The sequence below is a fragment of the Podarcis liolepis genome (genome assembly GCF_965112155.1).
Source record: "Podarcis liolepis genome assembly, chromosome: 6".
Classification (NCBI taxonomy): Eukaryota; Metazoa; Chordata; class Lepidosauria; order Squamata; family Lacertidae; genus Podarcis; species Podarcis liolepis.
Genome location: NC_139559.1, coordinates 76,973,473 through 76,991,017, shown reverse-complemented (window position 1 = coordinate 76,991,017; position 17,545 = coordinate 76,973,473). Strand labels below are relative to the sequence as shown.

Sequence of the window (17,545 nt, the reverse complement as noted above, 5' to 3'; positions counted from 1 at the left end):
CCCCTTATAGTACGCAAAGCGTAAGGAAAATCGTTGTCACAAGATCAAACTTGAACTTTTTGCGGAGCAATAATTTTTCTCCAAATTAATAAAACACCAAGCACGATTAAAAACCCACCGCTGATTTTTATTAGCTGAAATGTTTTAATACATTTTTATGAGCTGAACTCGAAAAAAGCTTTGCCAGAAGGAAGTTCTGCAAAAAACCCCAACCATTTATGATCCCTTCTGCATTTCAACTGCTGAAAATACTTTTTGTGTGCCAGCAACAAATTCTTTTTCCAAATACACTACTTAAGTTCGTATATAAATATAGGCAAGTTACACAAATCTGAACAAATGTCAAGCCACTCCATTTCAATGATATGTAGAACCTGTCCCAAAACTAAGCCTAGGGATCCCTCTGCTGGTAGCCGAGGGCATAATCTCCCATGAAGGATGGAGCAGGACTTGAAAAGCTTATCTGAATTGCATTCTTACTTCATTTTTTTAAAAAGCAGCTGCTATCTTTAACTGCTTCTGTCTGTCTGATTTTGGGGGCACATGGATGGAACTGGAGGGAGCAGAGGGAATCAACAAAGCTTTCGTTTCTCCATGTTCTGCTAACAGCTCCCTACACCAGATCAAAGCACATTCCATCAGTGCAAAGTGATGCAACTCACAACAACTGCTCCCTTCCTGTTTCCTTCTGAACACAATAGGACATAAGCTAAGTGAATTCTCAAGTATGATGTGGAAAAATAGGGGTGGTTGGCTTTTGCTGCCCAACTCCCCAAGGGGCTGAGTCCCCCAAGTCCAGGATTGGTCAGAAAAGAAATGTGTTTCCTCATTGTTAGTGAATTTCAACATAAAACTTTTATATATATAGTTTTGTTTCTTCCAGATTCGCACTATGCTATTATTGCTTCATTTCCACCGACTCTGTTTTAGCACGCTCTGTTGATAACATACCTTCTAAAATCTGTTTGCTGGATCCCGCAGCCAATTCAATGGGATGATTATCTGTAAAACAGCAGGAAGATAAAACACATTTATCCTCTCAATGTTATGCGAGTTTCTGTTCAGCACTGAAGTTCTCTTTCTGGGATCGTATTATTTGCAGCAACTGCTTATACAGCATCACCTTCTTAATCAAATGGAATTGGAAATCCTTTTTTTAAATTAAAATAAAAACTGAACCTAGAATGTTTTTTTAAGTGAAAGTATAGAGGAAGGAGGGAACTCAATGAATTCTCCAAAATCCAAACTTTCCAAGCAATTTCATGTTAGGTTCTGTTTTGAGGTGACAGGAGAAGAGAAAGATGGAAGAAGCAAATTAACAACGCAGGCACAAGCCATAGAAAGCTCTGTTGTCTGCCAACTTGGGACATAATGTCACGATTTCCAAACAATGGTCGTATCTAAGTGCAGATTACTATTAGGCTGAGAATCCAGAAGCAAGTCAAACACGGCCAGAACGTGTAAAGTTTAAGGCCTTAAAAACAAACACTTAGAAATCAGACATGAATTATCTCATATTACAGGAGTCCAAATTATTCTGCAGCTAAGCCACTGACGTTTTAATTACCTGTTCAAAAAAAATAAAAATGGGAGGCTGAATACTAGACAATAATTACTCAACATCTACACAGCATGATTTTTTTTAAAAAAAATCCTTTTCAACAACCTTCCTTCACTGTCAAAAATGCAATCAACAATTCTGTTATTAGCCTATGCTTCCATCAAGCTCAAGGCAACATACACAGTTGTGTTGCTGTCCCCACTCCAACACATTTTATCCTCACCGCCAACCTATGAAGAAGGCGAGGGTGAGAGAGGTCTACTGGCCCATGATCACCCCCTGAAAGTTGGCAAGAAAGTGATTCTGAGACATTGTCCTCCTTCACCTTCAATGCAGTTAAAGAAAATGTTGCCATGAGCCTTAAAACAGAACTGATGCCAGTCCCCATTTAATCTGGATTTGAATCAGTGTTTGTTTGTTCTTTTCAAATGATAGCAAGCAGCTTCAGATACAGATTTGCAAGGATCCATTTGCAAGGATCCAATAAAAGATTTCTTCTGCGTGTAAGTATACACTTGTGTATTACTATTATTACTATAGTAATTACTAAATTACTATTATTTATTAATTTGTTAGTCACTTTATTTTGCACAGAGCAGCCCAAAATGACTTAAAACCAAACAGACAGACGGACAATAAAAACCCTACATATATACATTAAAACCAAGAGGGAAAAGAAATACATTAAAAACACCCCATCCCCTTCTAAAAGGCAACAGATAATTAAAGGCCAAAGGCCTGGTTATAGAGGAAAGCTTTTGCCTGATGCCTAAAGATATATATAATGATGGCTCCAGGTGAGTTTTCCCTGGGAGATCGTTGTGTGCTATTAAGGGCACACCTATGCACATCTGAGTGGCATACACATGTATTGTATTAAACAACATCAAAATTTAAATAAATACGTATGGCACATAGTTTCTATTCACAGCAATTTCCCTTGGGAGCACACACAGCAAGAAGCATAATCATGTGCACATATCACAAGCAACATGGGATACTTACAATCTCTTACATATAAAGTCTGCAGAAAATGTGTTAAATGGTCAGAAGGCAACATTCAACTGTTTACATATAAGTCGTACCTTGGTTTTTGAACAGCTTAGTTCTCAAAGGTTTTGGCTCTCGGAAGTGAGTGTTCCAGTTTGTGAACTATTTTTGGAAGCTGAACGTCCGCTGGGTCAAATCTATGTCCAGGGCAGCTGTTTACCAGCTCCATCTGGTACATAGGCTGAGACAATATCTGCCTGCGGACTGCCTCGCCAGAGTGGTGCATGCTCTGGTTATCTCCTGCTTGGACTACTGCAATGCGCTCTATGTGGGGCTACCTTTGAAGGTGACCCGGAAACTACAACTAATCCAGAACGCGGCAGCTAGACTGGTGACTGGGAGCGGCCGCCGAGACCATATAACACCTTGAAAGACCTACATTGGCTCCCAGTACGTTTCCAAGCACAATTCAAAGTGTTGGTGCTGACCTTTAAAGCCCTAAACAGCCTTGGTCCAGTATATCTGAAGGAGCATCTCCACCCCCATCGTTCTACCCGGACACTGAGGTCCAGCACCGAGGGCCTTCTGGCAGTTCCCTCACTGCGAGAAGCCAAGTTACAGGGAACCAGGCAGAGGGCCTTCTCGGTAGTGGCGCCCTCCCTGTGGAACGCCCTCCCACCAGATGTCAAAGAGAACAACAACTACCAGACTTTTAGAAGACATCTGAAGGCAGCCCTGTTTAGGGAAGCTTTTAATGTTTGATGTATTACAGTATATTAATATTTTTGGGGGAGCCGCCCAGAGTGGCTGGGGAGGCCCAGCCAGATGGGCGGGGTATAAATAATAAATTATTATTATATTCTTATTATTATTCTGTGGCTTCCTACTGCAGCCAATCAGAAGCCACACTTTGGTTTCCGAAGGTTTTGGAAGTCGAAGGGACTTCCGGAACTGATTCCACTGGATTTCCAAGGTACGACTGTACAATCAATGTTATCTTCCTGCCCAGAAAAGTCAAGAATCTTGCAGCGCATCCATGCAAGGGTTCCACAATGAAGACGACACAACATGTGCATGTGTATCTGTGAGTCTGCTAGGTCATATACACTTACCATGGCAGCAATCTTGACTCTGCGAATCCCCATGTCCATGGCTGTGGTCATGAGAATGCCCATGCCCATGCCCATGCTTGGAATCATGGCTGTGCCCGTGTCCTCCATGACTGTGCCCATGGCTTAGAGCCCCGTTAAACAGGGAATGGCTATGTTCATGCCCTGCAAAAAGAAATTTGTTGGAGTGACTTCGAACGCTTCTGTGTATTGTCACGACTAATACTAACTTCTCAGGGTTACCCCTGTAAAGTCATTCCTGTGTGATGAGGAAGGGGCAGCCTTCTTAGGTTTAACAAATGTCTTTGTAGGTAGCTGCAATTTTAAGTCTGAAAACAATGAAGCAATAATAGCTTCTTTCGATTGTTCAATAAACAAGATGGAAATGGCCAAACACGTTTCGGTGCTTGAGGCAGAAAATCTGCATGGCCGCCAATCCCCATTGTTAAAACAGAAAACTTGTTGCTCCAAAATGTTTAAATTACCGTATTTTTTGCACCATAACACTCACTTTTTTCCTCCTAGAAAGTAAGGGGAAATGTCTGTGCCTGTTATGGAGCGAATGCCTGCGGGTGGCGGGGGGGATCTGCTGCAGTCGTGAGCAGAGGATCCATGGTTCCCCTTCCTTCCCTCCTCCGTGGTTACAAAGCATGGATCCACATGGATCCTCAGGATTTTTGCATTGGGCTACTCCAAACTCACTGTCAGATCACATGTCTGTGGCCACAGCATGAACCACAAAAATCATATATCCACTACTTCGTTTAGAATATTTTTTTTCTTGTTTTCCTCCTCTAAAAACTACGTGTGTGTTATGGTCTGGTGCGTGTTATAGAGTGAAAAATACGGTAACTTATAAAATAGCTTTACAGTAAAAAAAAGTATTATATTTCTTCTCAGTTGATGCATGTATGAATCACAGAAGAGGTATTGTCATTTTTTTATTTTTCGTCCCCGGAGGGGATACCTCTACCAAGAGGACTTATATTTCAGTCAATTAATTGATCAAAACTATTGTGATCAACTAAAAATGTGCCCTTGCTCAATCTAGCCAATCGACTAAGGCCCAGTTTCAGACGCAATTATCATAGAGCATAGGCCAATAAACAATTCAGACAACAAAGGGAACTGTGGTTTAAAAAGCTAGGATAGATGCACTAAAGCCAGGATTGCAAGGGCTCATAAGCACACAGCTCTATCTCAGGCTGATAAACCATGGCTTGAGAGAGTCATGCCTGAACCTGCCCAAACATAGCTCTATTTTACACTAGTTCAGAACAAAGCCATAGCTAAAGTTCATATTTCTACACAATAGTAGTTTCATCACAAGCTATCACCTATTTAAGCACTACAGTTCCCCCATGCATGATATTTCCCATCATTTGCATATTTCCAGATAGCAGCTTATATGCTCCTTGCTAAATTTAAAGCAATACTACGTGCCGCATATTAAAAATTCATTTCACATATTAAATATAGACGGCAGTGAAAACCAGTGAGCTGTAGTAGCATACTATATAGGACTTAATGAATTGGCCAATAAAAACAACAAAGCGGGTTCTGATTCTTAAAATGTCATTTTAAGACATTTTTACAGCGGTGTTTTGCTGGTGCTAAGGAGGCAAGGCCTTCTAGTGGCTCTCTAAGCTATGAAACAACTCTCTCTTTCTCCTGAAAAATCCAGTGGACATCAAAGGTATTCCAAAGCTTTTACGATGCTGGTGAAGGGTGACCAGTGGTTGCTGATATTGCAGCATGAGAGGCACAACACAGCTGTATAATGAGTGTACAAGACATCTCACTGGAACTTTGCTGTACGACAGAACGTAGTACTGAGCCATCTAGTGAAACTGGAGACAAAATGATTGATTAAAGGCCGCTCCAGATTGGTGTTTTGTTGGAAGTGCATTCTGCAGCATGTCACTGTTGAAATAATAGTGCGCTGGTGGTAAGATTTATACTGGACCGTCCACAAATCATTGCATTACTATAGGGCAGCAAAAATGGGACATCCCAACCTCCCTGCACCCCCAAAAAACCAACCTCAGAACATTTGAGGTATAAAAAGTTTCAGGATTTAAGGAGGACGTTCTAGTACATCCACTGAGTAGAAATTAAAAAGTATGTTCAACCCAAAGCTTTTTGAGGCACAAGCAAAATGGAAAGTGGGGTCGTGTCTGACTGCCCCAATAACATCATGAGCACAAATCATCATGAATGCGTAATAAAAGGGATGCCTGGAGAGGCCCGTAAGATTATTGTTTGAGCATCTTACCAGAACCATGAGAGTGGCCGTGTCCTCCGTGTTGGAACACAAAAATTCCTATCAGGTTTACAAGGAAGCCGAGTATAGAAACTGGAAGAAGTCTTTCATGATGCACGTCAGGAGGTTCAAGGGCTCTCTGCAACAGGGAAGCAGAAGGTGTGAGTGCAAGTCATTTACAACATCCACTTATAAAACATTCTCAGGGTATCCTACATATCAGTGCTCTGTGAAGCATCGCCTGCATCCACACATAAGGAGAGCCTGCTGAATCAGGCCAGCATCCTGTCCTCACAGTGACCAACCAGATCCCCGTGGGAAAGCCACAAACAGGATCCAAGCACAAGAGGACTCTCCTCTCCGGTGGTTTCCAGCAACTGGTATTGTGGACACAGAGAATAGCCATCACGGCTAGATCCCTTCCACCAAAGAGCACTCAATCAAGTTGAACCATGGCTTGTTTTAATCCCCCAGGGATGCTGCACACATTACAAAAAACCCAGAGCCTGGTTTCTCATGTGAACTCTAGCCATGGCTTGTTTCCAACCAACTACAAGCACTAAACCAGAAATAGGTCAAGAGCAAGTCTTGGCTTACTCCTGGCATAGCACTTACCGTATTTTTTGCTCTATAAGGCTCACTTTTTCCCTCCTAAAAAGTAAGCGGAAATGTGTGTGCGTCTTATGGAGCGAATGCAGGCTGTGCAGCTATCCCAGAAGCCAAAACAGCAAGAGGGATTGCTGCTTTCACTGCGCAGCGATCCCTCTTGCTGTTCTGGCTTCTGAGATTCAGAATATATTTTTTTTCTTGTTTTCCTCCTCCAAAAACTAGGTGTGTCTTGTGGTCTGGTGCGTCTTATAGAGCGAAAAATACGGTATCTAGTTTGTTTGGGGGGGAAAGACTGAAGAATCAAGTCAGCAGATGAAGCTGCCATGAATGTTTAGTATGGATACAAGCTGCTTGGAATATCTCACTTGTGCTACGTCGCTCCTAATTCTTTCTGGGGATTGCGCCACTATTTTGTCTTTCTGAGAGTAGAAGTGTCGGCTGCCCATAGCCTAGCCCTCTGATAGGGAAGAATGCTGTGGTTTGTGCCTGCTATTTAATGATAATGGGGCTAAAACTGAGCTGTCTCAAATCTTGTGAAAAGATGGTTTGGGGATGCATTTCCTGCATTTGGAGGCACTATTGCACATATTTCTTTGCTCTGGCAGCACTGGTGCTATTGACTTTAATGTCACTAGATGCAGGCTCACAGTGTCATGCAAACCAGGTCTCTGGCACCAACTTCCAAGTAAATAACCACAGGACTGAACTCCACAAATCAGTTTATTTATCAGGAATGATTTATAGCCATCTTCATAACATACCTCGACACCTTCAGAGAAAATGAAGAAGGCTGTGAAGATCAGAAACAGACCGTTGACAAAGCCAGCTAATACCTCTGCTCGAACATACCTAGAAAGATTTTTACAAAGATCTTAGTAGCACTCTGCATTAGCCCAAATTCCACAACTATTGAAGTCTTAGGTTTTTTCCCATAGCTGAAAAAGCCAGTAACAAATGGTGGCCGAATAATCTGAATAAAGTGATATTTTTAAAAAGAATAACTAAAGCTAGAATTGAAGCTAGCACCGTGTACTATTTGCTCCTAGAATGCAAATAAGGTATACAGACTCCACACCAGAACTGTATCATCACAAAAGCCCCTACAATAAGTTTTCAAAAATGAGAAGCACTGACACACTGGATGAGAAACAGAGCCTTGAACACTGCTTTCAAACCAGCTGGCACCATTTATTGAGTGAGAAGATCCAAAAGCGCTGCTGCTCACCTGATCTGCAGGCACAACTCTCACCAGGTAGTGGAAGATTTGCTCCAGAGTGGGTGCAGTCCCCCATTTTCTGCAGCGAGGCAATGTTCGGCTTGCTTCATGCCAGCAAGCACCACTTTGCATGAACCCACACAGAAAGCAGCTCTTAGCCAGGTCAAAAGCAGCACACCAGGCCCTGCTTCTCATTTGGCAGATGCTGCTCCCAGCAGCGTATGAAAGTTCATTTTTCCTTTCTTACTGAGGCCAAAACCAGATATGCCATGTGTTTGCTAAAAATGTATTTGCCAGTTTAACTTGAATGTGTGTCAACTTTATCGTAAGACTGAGTGCATGGAGGATAGCAGTAAAGCCAACTTACCTCCTCATGATCTGCTGCCTGAAGAGTTGCCTTTTCCTCACCCCACAAATCAGCTCACTTTCATTATCAGAGCTGAGTTAGGAGGGGGAAATTAAACTAGTGGGGGGCACCGTTGGTGTGGGTTTTGCTGTAGGCCTCTGCATGCTTGACTGAGCAATAGAAGTGGACCCCACATGAACATTACAGTGGTACCTCGGGTTACATACGCTTCAGGTTACATACGCTTCAGGTTACAGACTCCGCTAACCCAGATATATTACCTCAGGTTAAGAACTTTGCTTCAGGATGAGAACAAAAATCGTGCTCCGGCGGCGCAGCAGCAGCAGGAGGCCCCATTAGCTAAAGTGGTGCTTCAGGTTAAGAACAGTTTCAGGTTAAGAATGGACCTCCAGAACGAATTAAGTACTTAACCCGAGGTACTACTATATAGCCAAATTGACATGTGTGTTTATCAAAGATGTGAGCATCTGTTTTGGTCCTCAGAAGGATTTGTGCCATGTTCAGGGAAGCAGAAAAGATGATATTGGGCCCGATGTGGCCTGCCAGACAGCTACTGATACAAATCAATTAGTTACCACGAGCCAGCAAACATGATGCACATGTGCGAAGCATGAAACTGAAGAGGTCCTTCAGGCAGCATGACACAAAGGTCTCATGGGCGCATAATGCAAAGCCATAGTTAGAAAGATTAGGTGGTGCACAAAGACCAAGCACTCTGACCTCACTCTTCCCTTCACCAAGCACAGAAAGGAGGCTTCGGTCTTAGCATTGCATCCAAGCCAGCACTTTCCCAAACAAACCACAATCAGGAAGCCAGGAACTAACAGGGGTGCAACCCATAGAAAGCCTTGGGAGCAACACAGCACCAGTCAGATTTTCAAGGCAACTTGTATCCATACTAAACATTCATTGTGTTCCCTAAGCAGAGAGAGCTTCGGATTTCTGGAAGCTTGCACATGTCCCTGAGAGTGGGAAAGTGTACCCGAACCAACAGCTAAACAGCCTGACATTAATTTGAGTCATATTTTCATTAACATTAAAGGCGAAAAGTTCTCAAGTGTCTGAGACTTGGCCCTCCTACCAAAAAGGTAGTACAATAGGTACAATAGAAATATTTACAGCCTAATTGCACCAGCCCACTTCAGTACAATTCCTAAACGCAACACTGCTCTGTTTAGATTGACTAGAGTATGCTGACATTCTGTCATCTATTACCATCAGGCATTAGAGGCAATATATAGGTTTCTTAGGACATCTATGTTTTCTCTACTTACCCATAAGAAAAGGCATCATTTGATCTCCACTTCGAAATTACTGACGCTGCCAGTCCAGCTAACAGAGCAGTGCAGTCAAAGAACATGTGAAAAGAATCTGATATTAGACCTAAACTGGAAAAGCAAAGAAAACATTTGGTTAGGCACCAGAACTTATAGCATATTTGAATGCTTCAAGGTCAGTTCCATTAGCAACTCCACTGTGCGCAAGGATTGCTCAAAAGCCAGGGTTCCTTTGGAGTTTTTACTTAAAATATTTTCTTGCTAATACACATTTACATGGTATCTAGTTCATTCAAAAACTCTATCCCATCAGAACCTATTAAGAAGTGAGACTAATTAATAGATCTTATGCACAAAGCATTGGGAAAATTCAGTACAATGAACTACAAGATTAATTTATTAGCCAGGGGAAGGAATTAAATGTACTGTCACCAAAAGTAAAATCCTGGATAAAATATTTGTAGTCTATCCTGGATAAGACATTCAGATGAAATCAGAGAGTGTAACATAGCCACCAACACTTTCCCTACAATAGAGGCAAGGTAATAGCCTCACCTAGCCATTCCTAAACACCTGGAGGAGTTCGAAAATGTATGTGTTCACTGATTCATGGCAAATTATTTCCTGATCAAGCACATTTAATGGCAAGTCTTCAGCAGGTGGTAAAAGGCAGGATTAATTTGAAATTCCAATCAGGAATGTTAATGAGAGCTTTACAGTCACTTGTTATTACAATCCACTGGTGAGAAATTGCCTAGCCCATCTACATAACTATAATGATACTGGGTTATAGTAATGAATCAGTTTTCTGCCAAAATATGTTCAAAATTACCTGCAACTGTTGGGGGTTTTTTACCTTTGATGTAGCTAAAAATAAATCCTACATTGAATCTTTTTTAAGAGGACTGGTTCACACAGTCCAATGAGGTAAATACTGTTTGTTCCTGGGGATCCAGGCATACAGATTGTAATATATGATATGGTAGATCTCCAGATATAGCTTCCTTGTGCTAATATCCACAACTGTCACTGCTTGGAAAAGCTTCATTTTTCTAGCAGTTCAACAAGTCCCCGTTGACTGGTTTGCTTCAACACCAGAAACAAGCAGACTCAAAAGAATTAGCAAGTTCAGCTCCAATGGTTATTTTCCTTATTATTAATCTGCGTGTTGAAACAACCATATTCTCTGATTTATCAGTGAAGGTAGGTTTGGATCAGCCTAAAAAATAAATACAAAAGGGAACCAACTCCATAAAAATTGTTACCAGCCCACCCAGGAATGTAAGCCTGTGTCTCACATGGCATCTGAAGCAATTTGGCAAGTAAAAACTATTACTCACCTCAGGAAAATAATTACTCCTATGGTAGTTTATCCTAAATTTGGAAGCATAGCTTTCAAAACAGGCCTGCCTGGCGTGAGTCGTTTTCTTAAGTGATGTTAAGCTTCCTCTAACTTAAGCTGTATTTATATTAGCATTACTCCGTAAAAGCATCTGAAGTACATAGCATTCATCAGCTGTTCAGAAACACTGGCAGAATGCATTCTTATGAAGCTCCCACAGATTTTCTCAGAGGACCTTGTGTAGGGAGGCAGTGACTGACCAGGGAAATGTCTTTTCTGCCATTGTACCCTGCTTGTGAAATGCTCTCCCCAGGCAGGCTTGCCTGATGCACACTCCGATTCTTTTTAACACTGTGTAAGACCATCTTATTTGCCAAAGCCTTTAAGTACCAACATTAGATCTTTTAACTGCTTTGAGTTTTACTGGGTTTTACCGTATTTTTCGCCCCATAGGACGCACCTAGTTTTTTTGGGGGGGGGGAATAAAGGGGGACAATTATTTTTCCCCCAGGCACGGGGCTGGGTCGGGGGAAGCCGGAGCTTCCCCAGCCCCCAGAACAGGCTGCTCTCCGCAAGCCATGGGAGCCCTCCCACGGCTTGTGCAGAGCTACCCGAAGCCCCGGCGCGACTGCTCAGCGTGCCCAGGCTTCAGGTGTAGAGGCAGCTCTGCGCAAGCCATGGGAGGGCTCCCGCGGCTTGCGCAGAGCTACCCGAAGCCCCGGCGCGACTGCTCAGTGCGCCCGGGCTTCGGGATAGAGGCAGCTCTGCGCAAGCCATGGAAGCACGGCGGGAACTCCCACGGGCTCCCAAGTCTTGCGGATAGCTTCCTGAAGCCTGGAGAGCGAGAGGGGTCGGTGCGCACCGACCCCTCTCGTTCTCCAGGCTTCAGCGAAAGCCTGCATTCGCCCCATAGGACGCACACACATTTCCCCTTCATTTTTGGAGGGGGGGAGTGCGTCCTATAGGGCGAAAAATAGGGTAAATATTTCTGATACAGTCATATCTCTTGTTACGTTCGGTTCAGGTTACGTCTTTTCAGGTTGCGTCCCGCAGCGACCCGGAAGTACCGGAAAGGGTTACTTCCGGGTTTCGCCGCTCACGCATACGCAGAAGCAGCAAATCGCGACCCGCGCATGCGCAGACACAGGTTGCGTTCCATTCAGGTTGCGAACGGGGCTCCGGAACAGATCCCGTTCACCACCAGAGGTACCACTGTACTGTTCTCTTATGTGGTATGTTTATTTGAATTGTAGGCACTCTTTGAAAGTCTCTGGACTAAAGAGCAGAAAAGAAAGACTGTCAAAAAACCAAATTCATTCCCAGTGGCTCATAAAATACTTTAGTTCTGAAATTGTGTGTTTCTATTTAAATTGTCAGAATGAGCTTTCCACTAATCATAACCATAATTTAGATTTAACCCACCTCATCTCTCCTAGTATTCACAGAAGACCGACCCACTAGAAGCAATATTTAAATATTCATTATGAAGATACTGTTTGCTACAAAAATAGACGGGGCTCTTCAAGACACAGTAATGCAAAAATTCACAAGAGCAGCTTCTAACAGTGTTGGGGCCTGACAGATACCAAGCTTTTGAGTATAAAAGATACCAAGAAGTCAGAGACTATATGCATATAAAGATAGCCTGTCATACTACAAGGTGCTAGGATGCATAGGAACCCTAATAAAAGTGCATCATGGGGACTATTAAGGCATCTAATGACTGCTGGCCATAGATGAAAGCCATTCCTGAAGAAAGCGTCAGTGAAGAGCAGCTGGGTTGAGCTCTGCTGATTGAAGGTGCCCTAAACGCCTTCAAGCAACAGCACCCAACACCCACTTCCCCATTTTGTGCTCCAGATGGCAGGGAACAACGCACAACTCCTGGGGTAATCCCCACCCACTTACACAACTTCAAAGTTTGCAGGAAGGCAGTCAGCTCATCATGCTTGCCAGAGGACACTGCCCTGCTCATCACAGTGTAATAAATGCTGAAGTCAGCTTCAGGGTACAGACCCATCACAGGAACCAACAGGTGTCTTGCATTAAGGTGCAAATATCTCATGCATATTGGGAAGCGGGTGGCGCTGTGATCTAAACCACAGAGCCTAGCACTTGCCGATCAGAAGGTCAGCAGTTCCAATCCCCGCGACGGGGTGAGCTCCCGTTGCTCGGTCCCAGCTCCTGCCAACCTAGCAGTTCGAAGGCACGTCAAAGTGCAAGTAGATAAATAGGTACCACTCTGGCGGGAAGGTAAACGGCGTTTACGTGCACTGCTCTGGTTCGCCAGAAGCAGCTTAGTCATGCTGGCCACATGACCTGGAAGCTGTCTGCGGACAAATGCTGGCTCCCTCGGCCAGTAAAGCGAGATGAACACCGCAACCCCAGAGTCGTCCGCGACTGGACTTAACTGTTAGGGGTCCCTTTACCTTTATCTCATGCATATGTGGTTTATATATTGATTTTAAGTCACAACAATTTATTTTCCGACAAAAGAGTGCCAAAGCCCTCCATCTAGAATCTTATGGCGAGCTATATTGTTGCAGCAGATACATGGTCAAATATTTCTCAGAGCTCTCTGTACTGAAACGTGTCCATGCTGTCAAAAGACGGCATGGTTCTATAACCCAACTGCTGCTCGTAACATCAGGCTCTGAACTGCAAATAACTTTACCACCAATACATTTCTAAAGGGCACCAACATGAAGAGAGCCCATGCTATTCATGCATATAAACCTTTAAAAAGCAGCCAAAAAAAATAAATATTGAATAAGTTGTATCAATACTTCATTCTCTCTCTACAGTACTGGTTAAATGTAGGAAGTTCTTTCAAAGGCTTTGTTTGCCCGTTCCCCAGTTGCCCGTAGCACTAACACCTCCTCCTACATACATGTGTTTCTTAACACGTATATAGCAGTATGTGCAAAGTATGATATTTGTATTTATTCTGCAATATATTGACAGGTTCAGAAGCTGCCATAACTTCCCAAATTATCTGTCAGGGGTTTCTTATAGTGCTCTCTCTGTCTACAGAAGGGGGAAAGCCATGTGTGAACCAGCTCTTAGTCTAGTGTACTTGATTTGCTTTGATGAGCTACTGGCATCATCCATTTGGTCACTACAGTGGTACCTCTAGTTACATACTTAATTCGTTCCACAGATCCGTTCCTAACCTGAAACTGTTCTTAACCCGAAGACCACTTTAGCTAATGGGGCCTCCTGCTGCTGCCGCACCACTGGAGCACAATTTCTGTTCTCATCCTGAACCCGAGGTACTATTTCTGGGTTAGCGGAGTCTGTAACCTGAAGTGTATATAACCTAAAGCGTATGTAACCCGAGGTACCACTGTACAGGATACAAGGACACAGCTTCTTAAGAAATAAGGGATTGATTATATGGCTTCCACAAGAGAATACAAGTGCCATAAACTATCAACAACTTTCCCAAATTTTGCCGGAGAAAAATAAAGGCCTACATATCAATCAAGAACCACTACAGCATCATTACAGCTGCAGAAGTTACGCCTTCATGAGATAAAGGAACAGCACGTTGACATTTTGCCTTTGGCAACTTCTAATCTACAGGACCTGACCAGTTAAGATAAAAAAATTCCTTCCAATAGCACCTTAAAGACCAACTAAGTTAGTTCTTGGTATGAGCTTTCGTGTGCATGCACACTTAAGGTTTCCTTGTCCTGCAGCATTTTCTCCCTGATCTTACTATAGCAACCGTTCTACACAGTGTACACTGCATAACTCCTCAGGAGTACCAAATCTAGCAGATCATGTACTCAGAGGCAACGGTTATGCAAGCAGTCCCTCCAACAAAAACCTTCAAGCCAGCCAAAAGGGGAGAAGGGCTCCAAAACATTTCTTTCCCCACCCCTAGTACAGTCACCTCCTCTTCTTGAAAGCCTCCCTGCCTTCTTTTCTTCCTGAAGTTTAAAACCTGCTCTTAAAACAATGTGTACCAAAAAGACCGCTTCCCATAAAACAAACATTGGCAGCTCAGCCTTCCAAGGAGGAGGAATGAATGAGATAGTCCAACACACACCCTCTTTTCCCAGGGCCAATGACACTCTCAGCCATCATCACACACCAGCACCAGCCAGAGGGAGACGTGGCAGCAGTAGCAGCGGAGCTGAACAGGCACCGCCTCTCCCGCATCCTCCCTCCCTTCCCGGTACCTGTTGCTCCAGATGCCATACAGCAGCTCCACGAAGGCAAAGGAGAGGTTGAGGCAGAGGAAAAAGAAGAGGTTTCTTGACGTCTTGTCCGACAGGATCGATCTAAAGGGCGGGCAGGAAACAGAGGAGGAGGAGAGCATGGGGGTGAAAAAGAGAGTTAGCCAAGAAGCAATGCTGGCCAGGGTCTTGCCTCTCTCAAGGGAAGAAGAGAAGCTGGTACTCTGGGACAGCTCAGTCCCTAGAGCAGGAGACTCTTAAGCTCAGGGTCCTGGGTTCAAGAGCCCCACTTTGGGCAAAATAGTCCTGCACTGCAGGGGTTGGACTAGATGACCCTGGGGGTGCCTTCCAGCTGTGGTCACCCCCCACCCACGTCCGTACCAGGCTGGCTAGCTGGGAGCACCCCCCAAGCGTCAGTTACAAGCCACCCCCCATGCACCTGTATCTCCACCTCCCGACCCCAAGGGGGGGGGTCACATCCCGGACCAAAAGGCCTGCCAAAGCAAAGTCTCCTCCTCCTCACACAGCGCAAAGCCTCGCCCCTTCCCCGAGGCAGCCTGCATGCTGCCAAGCCCTCATGCTGGGCTCGCCTCCGACCGCATTCCCACGCACACGCGTGTGGACGCGTGTCGGGCTGCTTCTTCCCTCGGCCTCGCGCTCCTCACCTGAACCAGCCCGAGAGCTTTCGGAGCAGGTTGAGCCTGGGGGGCTTGTACTCGTCGTCCTTGATGGACAAAGGCAGCATCTTCCAGGGTGGCGGGCCGCGCGCGGGCCGGGCGGAGGGGGAGCGGGACCCGAGGCCTGGCCTGGCTCGGCGAAGCGGGGCTGGTCGGGCGGGCTGGCGGGCGGGCGGGCTTGGCTTGGCTGGCTGGCAGGCGCCCCCCTCCCGGCCCCTTCGCGCTCGCTTCTCTGCCAGGTAAGCCCAGCAGCCGGCCCCTTCCGCCAAGGGAGACTTCCGGCACAAGCGGACCGAGGCGCCGCTACGGAGCCTGCGCGGTAGGAGCGGAGGCCGAGTTGCGTCACGTGGGGCGGAGAGCGGGAGCAGAGGGGGCGGGGCTACTCGCTCTGTGGGAGAGGCAGGCTGGAGTTTAGTCAGGGCCTGGAAATAATAATAATAACAACAATAACAACAACAATAAGTTCTCCAACCTGCCCCAAACTCATAACTATTATTATTATTATAACACTGTGTTCCATTGTTTTGCCTGCTTCTTTACAAGAGACCTGTCCACTATTAGTATTACTATTAGTATTAGTTCCTGGCTGTGAATAATAATAATTATTATTAATTAGATTTATATACCGCCCTTGCCTGAGCATCAGAAGGAAGTTTACAGTAAAAAAAAAAAAACAACCACAAAAATACATAAATGAAGCAATGACCCTCCAACACCAAGGTCTGGGTGAAGAGGAATTGTTGTTGATATTATTATTATTATTATTATTATTATTATTATTACTTGTACCCCCATCCATCTGACTGCCACTCTGGGCAGCTTCCAACAGAATACAAAACAGCACACAATACATCTTTAGCCCTGTATGCCCCCATCACAGAGGAGTCAACTCCTAGTGGTTTTCGGCCCCCCAATAAAATATTTGAATGGAACAGCCAACCCCCCCAAAAGTTGAGGGGTATTGCCATTCAAATGGTGTGTGTGCACCACGTCATGTGAGCGACTCATAATGATGATGATGTCTTTAGCCTATACAGTATGGTTTAAGTTACACACACACATATATGTATATAATGTGAGCATAGGACTACACTGACACCCCAACTGATCTTGCTCCCCCTTTCTGATACCAGGGGAGTCCCAAAGTCCGGCACAGAACTAAATGTGTCTCTCTGGCCTCAGCTTTGCAGCATCTCTCCTCTTTCTCCAGCCCACCTAGTTGCTTCTTAGGCAGCTAATTGCAACCCACCTCACCTCTGCAAAGTGAAGCAGAGCACTAAAATGTAAAGGACCCCTGGATGGTTAAGTCCAGTCAAAGGCCACTATGGGGTTGCGGCGCTCATCTCGCTTCCAGGCCAAGGGAGCCGGTGTTTGTCCACAGACAGCTTTCCGGGTCATGTGGCCGGCATGAAAAAACTGCTTCCGGTGCAATGGAACACCATGACAGAAACCAGAGCGCACAGAAACGCAGAAACGCCATTTACCTTTCCACCTATTTATCTACTTGCACTGGTGTGCTTTCAAATTGCTAGGTTGGCAGGAGCTGGGACAGCTATATGAATAGTTCCTTCAGCAGTTCAAAAAATGGGGGACAGGCATCTCTTCCCTCTGCCCCAACTCACATACATGGAATCCTAAACTTGGAGCCAGTATTTTGGCGCCTTAAAGGGTCACCGTGCAAATCCGGCAGGATCACAGCCTAGCAAATCACTAAGAGTTTCTTTTGACCTCTTCTCGTAGAAGTTGGAAGGGAACCCCGGGGGTCATCTAGTCCAACCCCCGGCAATGCACTAAGAAGCTCTTAGTGATTTGCTAGGCTGCAATCTCAAACAGATCATACATGACAGATGGCCACCCAACTTCAAAATCGAGTGTTTATTTTTTTAAAAATAAAATCTAACGCCACTCTTTTCAGCCCCCATAGCCATTAGCGATTCTAAAAGCGCGCTG

General features: G+C 44.7%; 1 protein-coding gene across 1 annotated transcript in view; it reads right to left on the bottom strand.

Moving 5' to 3' along the window:
* SLC30A7 (solute carrier family 30 member 7) overlaps window positions 1-17,545 on the bottom strand; it is a 41,999-nt gene that overhangs the window by 23,955 nt on the left and 499 nt on the right. Inside the window, exons 2-8 of the mRNA XM_083511198.1 lie at window positions 15,584-16,017; window positions 14,922-15,023; window positions 9,390-9,503; window positions 7,294-7,381; window positions 5,936-6,062; window positions 3,664-3,825; window positions 952-1,002 (exon numbers count right to left, since the gene is read on the bottom strand). Of these exons, the coding sequence (XP_083367324.1) occupies window positions 952-1,002; window positions 3,664-3,825; window positions 5,936-6,062; window positions 7,294-7,381; window positions 9,390-9,503; window positions 14,922-15,023; window positions 15,584-15,663 (724 nt within the window). The 5' untranslated portion in view covers window positions 15,664-16,017. The remainder of the gene's footprint in view (window positions 1-951; window positions 1,003-3,663; window positions 3,826-5,935; window positions 6,063-7,293; window positions 7,382-9,389; window positions 9,504-14,921; window positions 15,024-15,583; window positions 16,018-17,545) is intronic.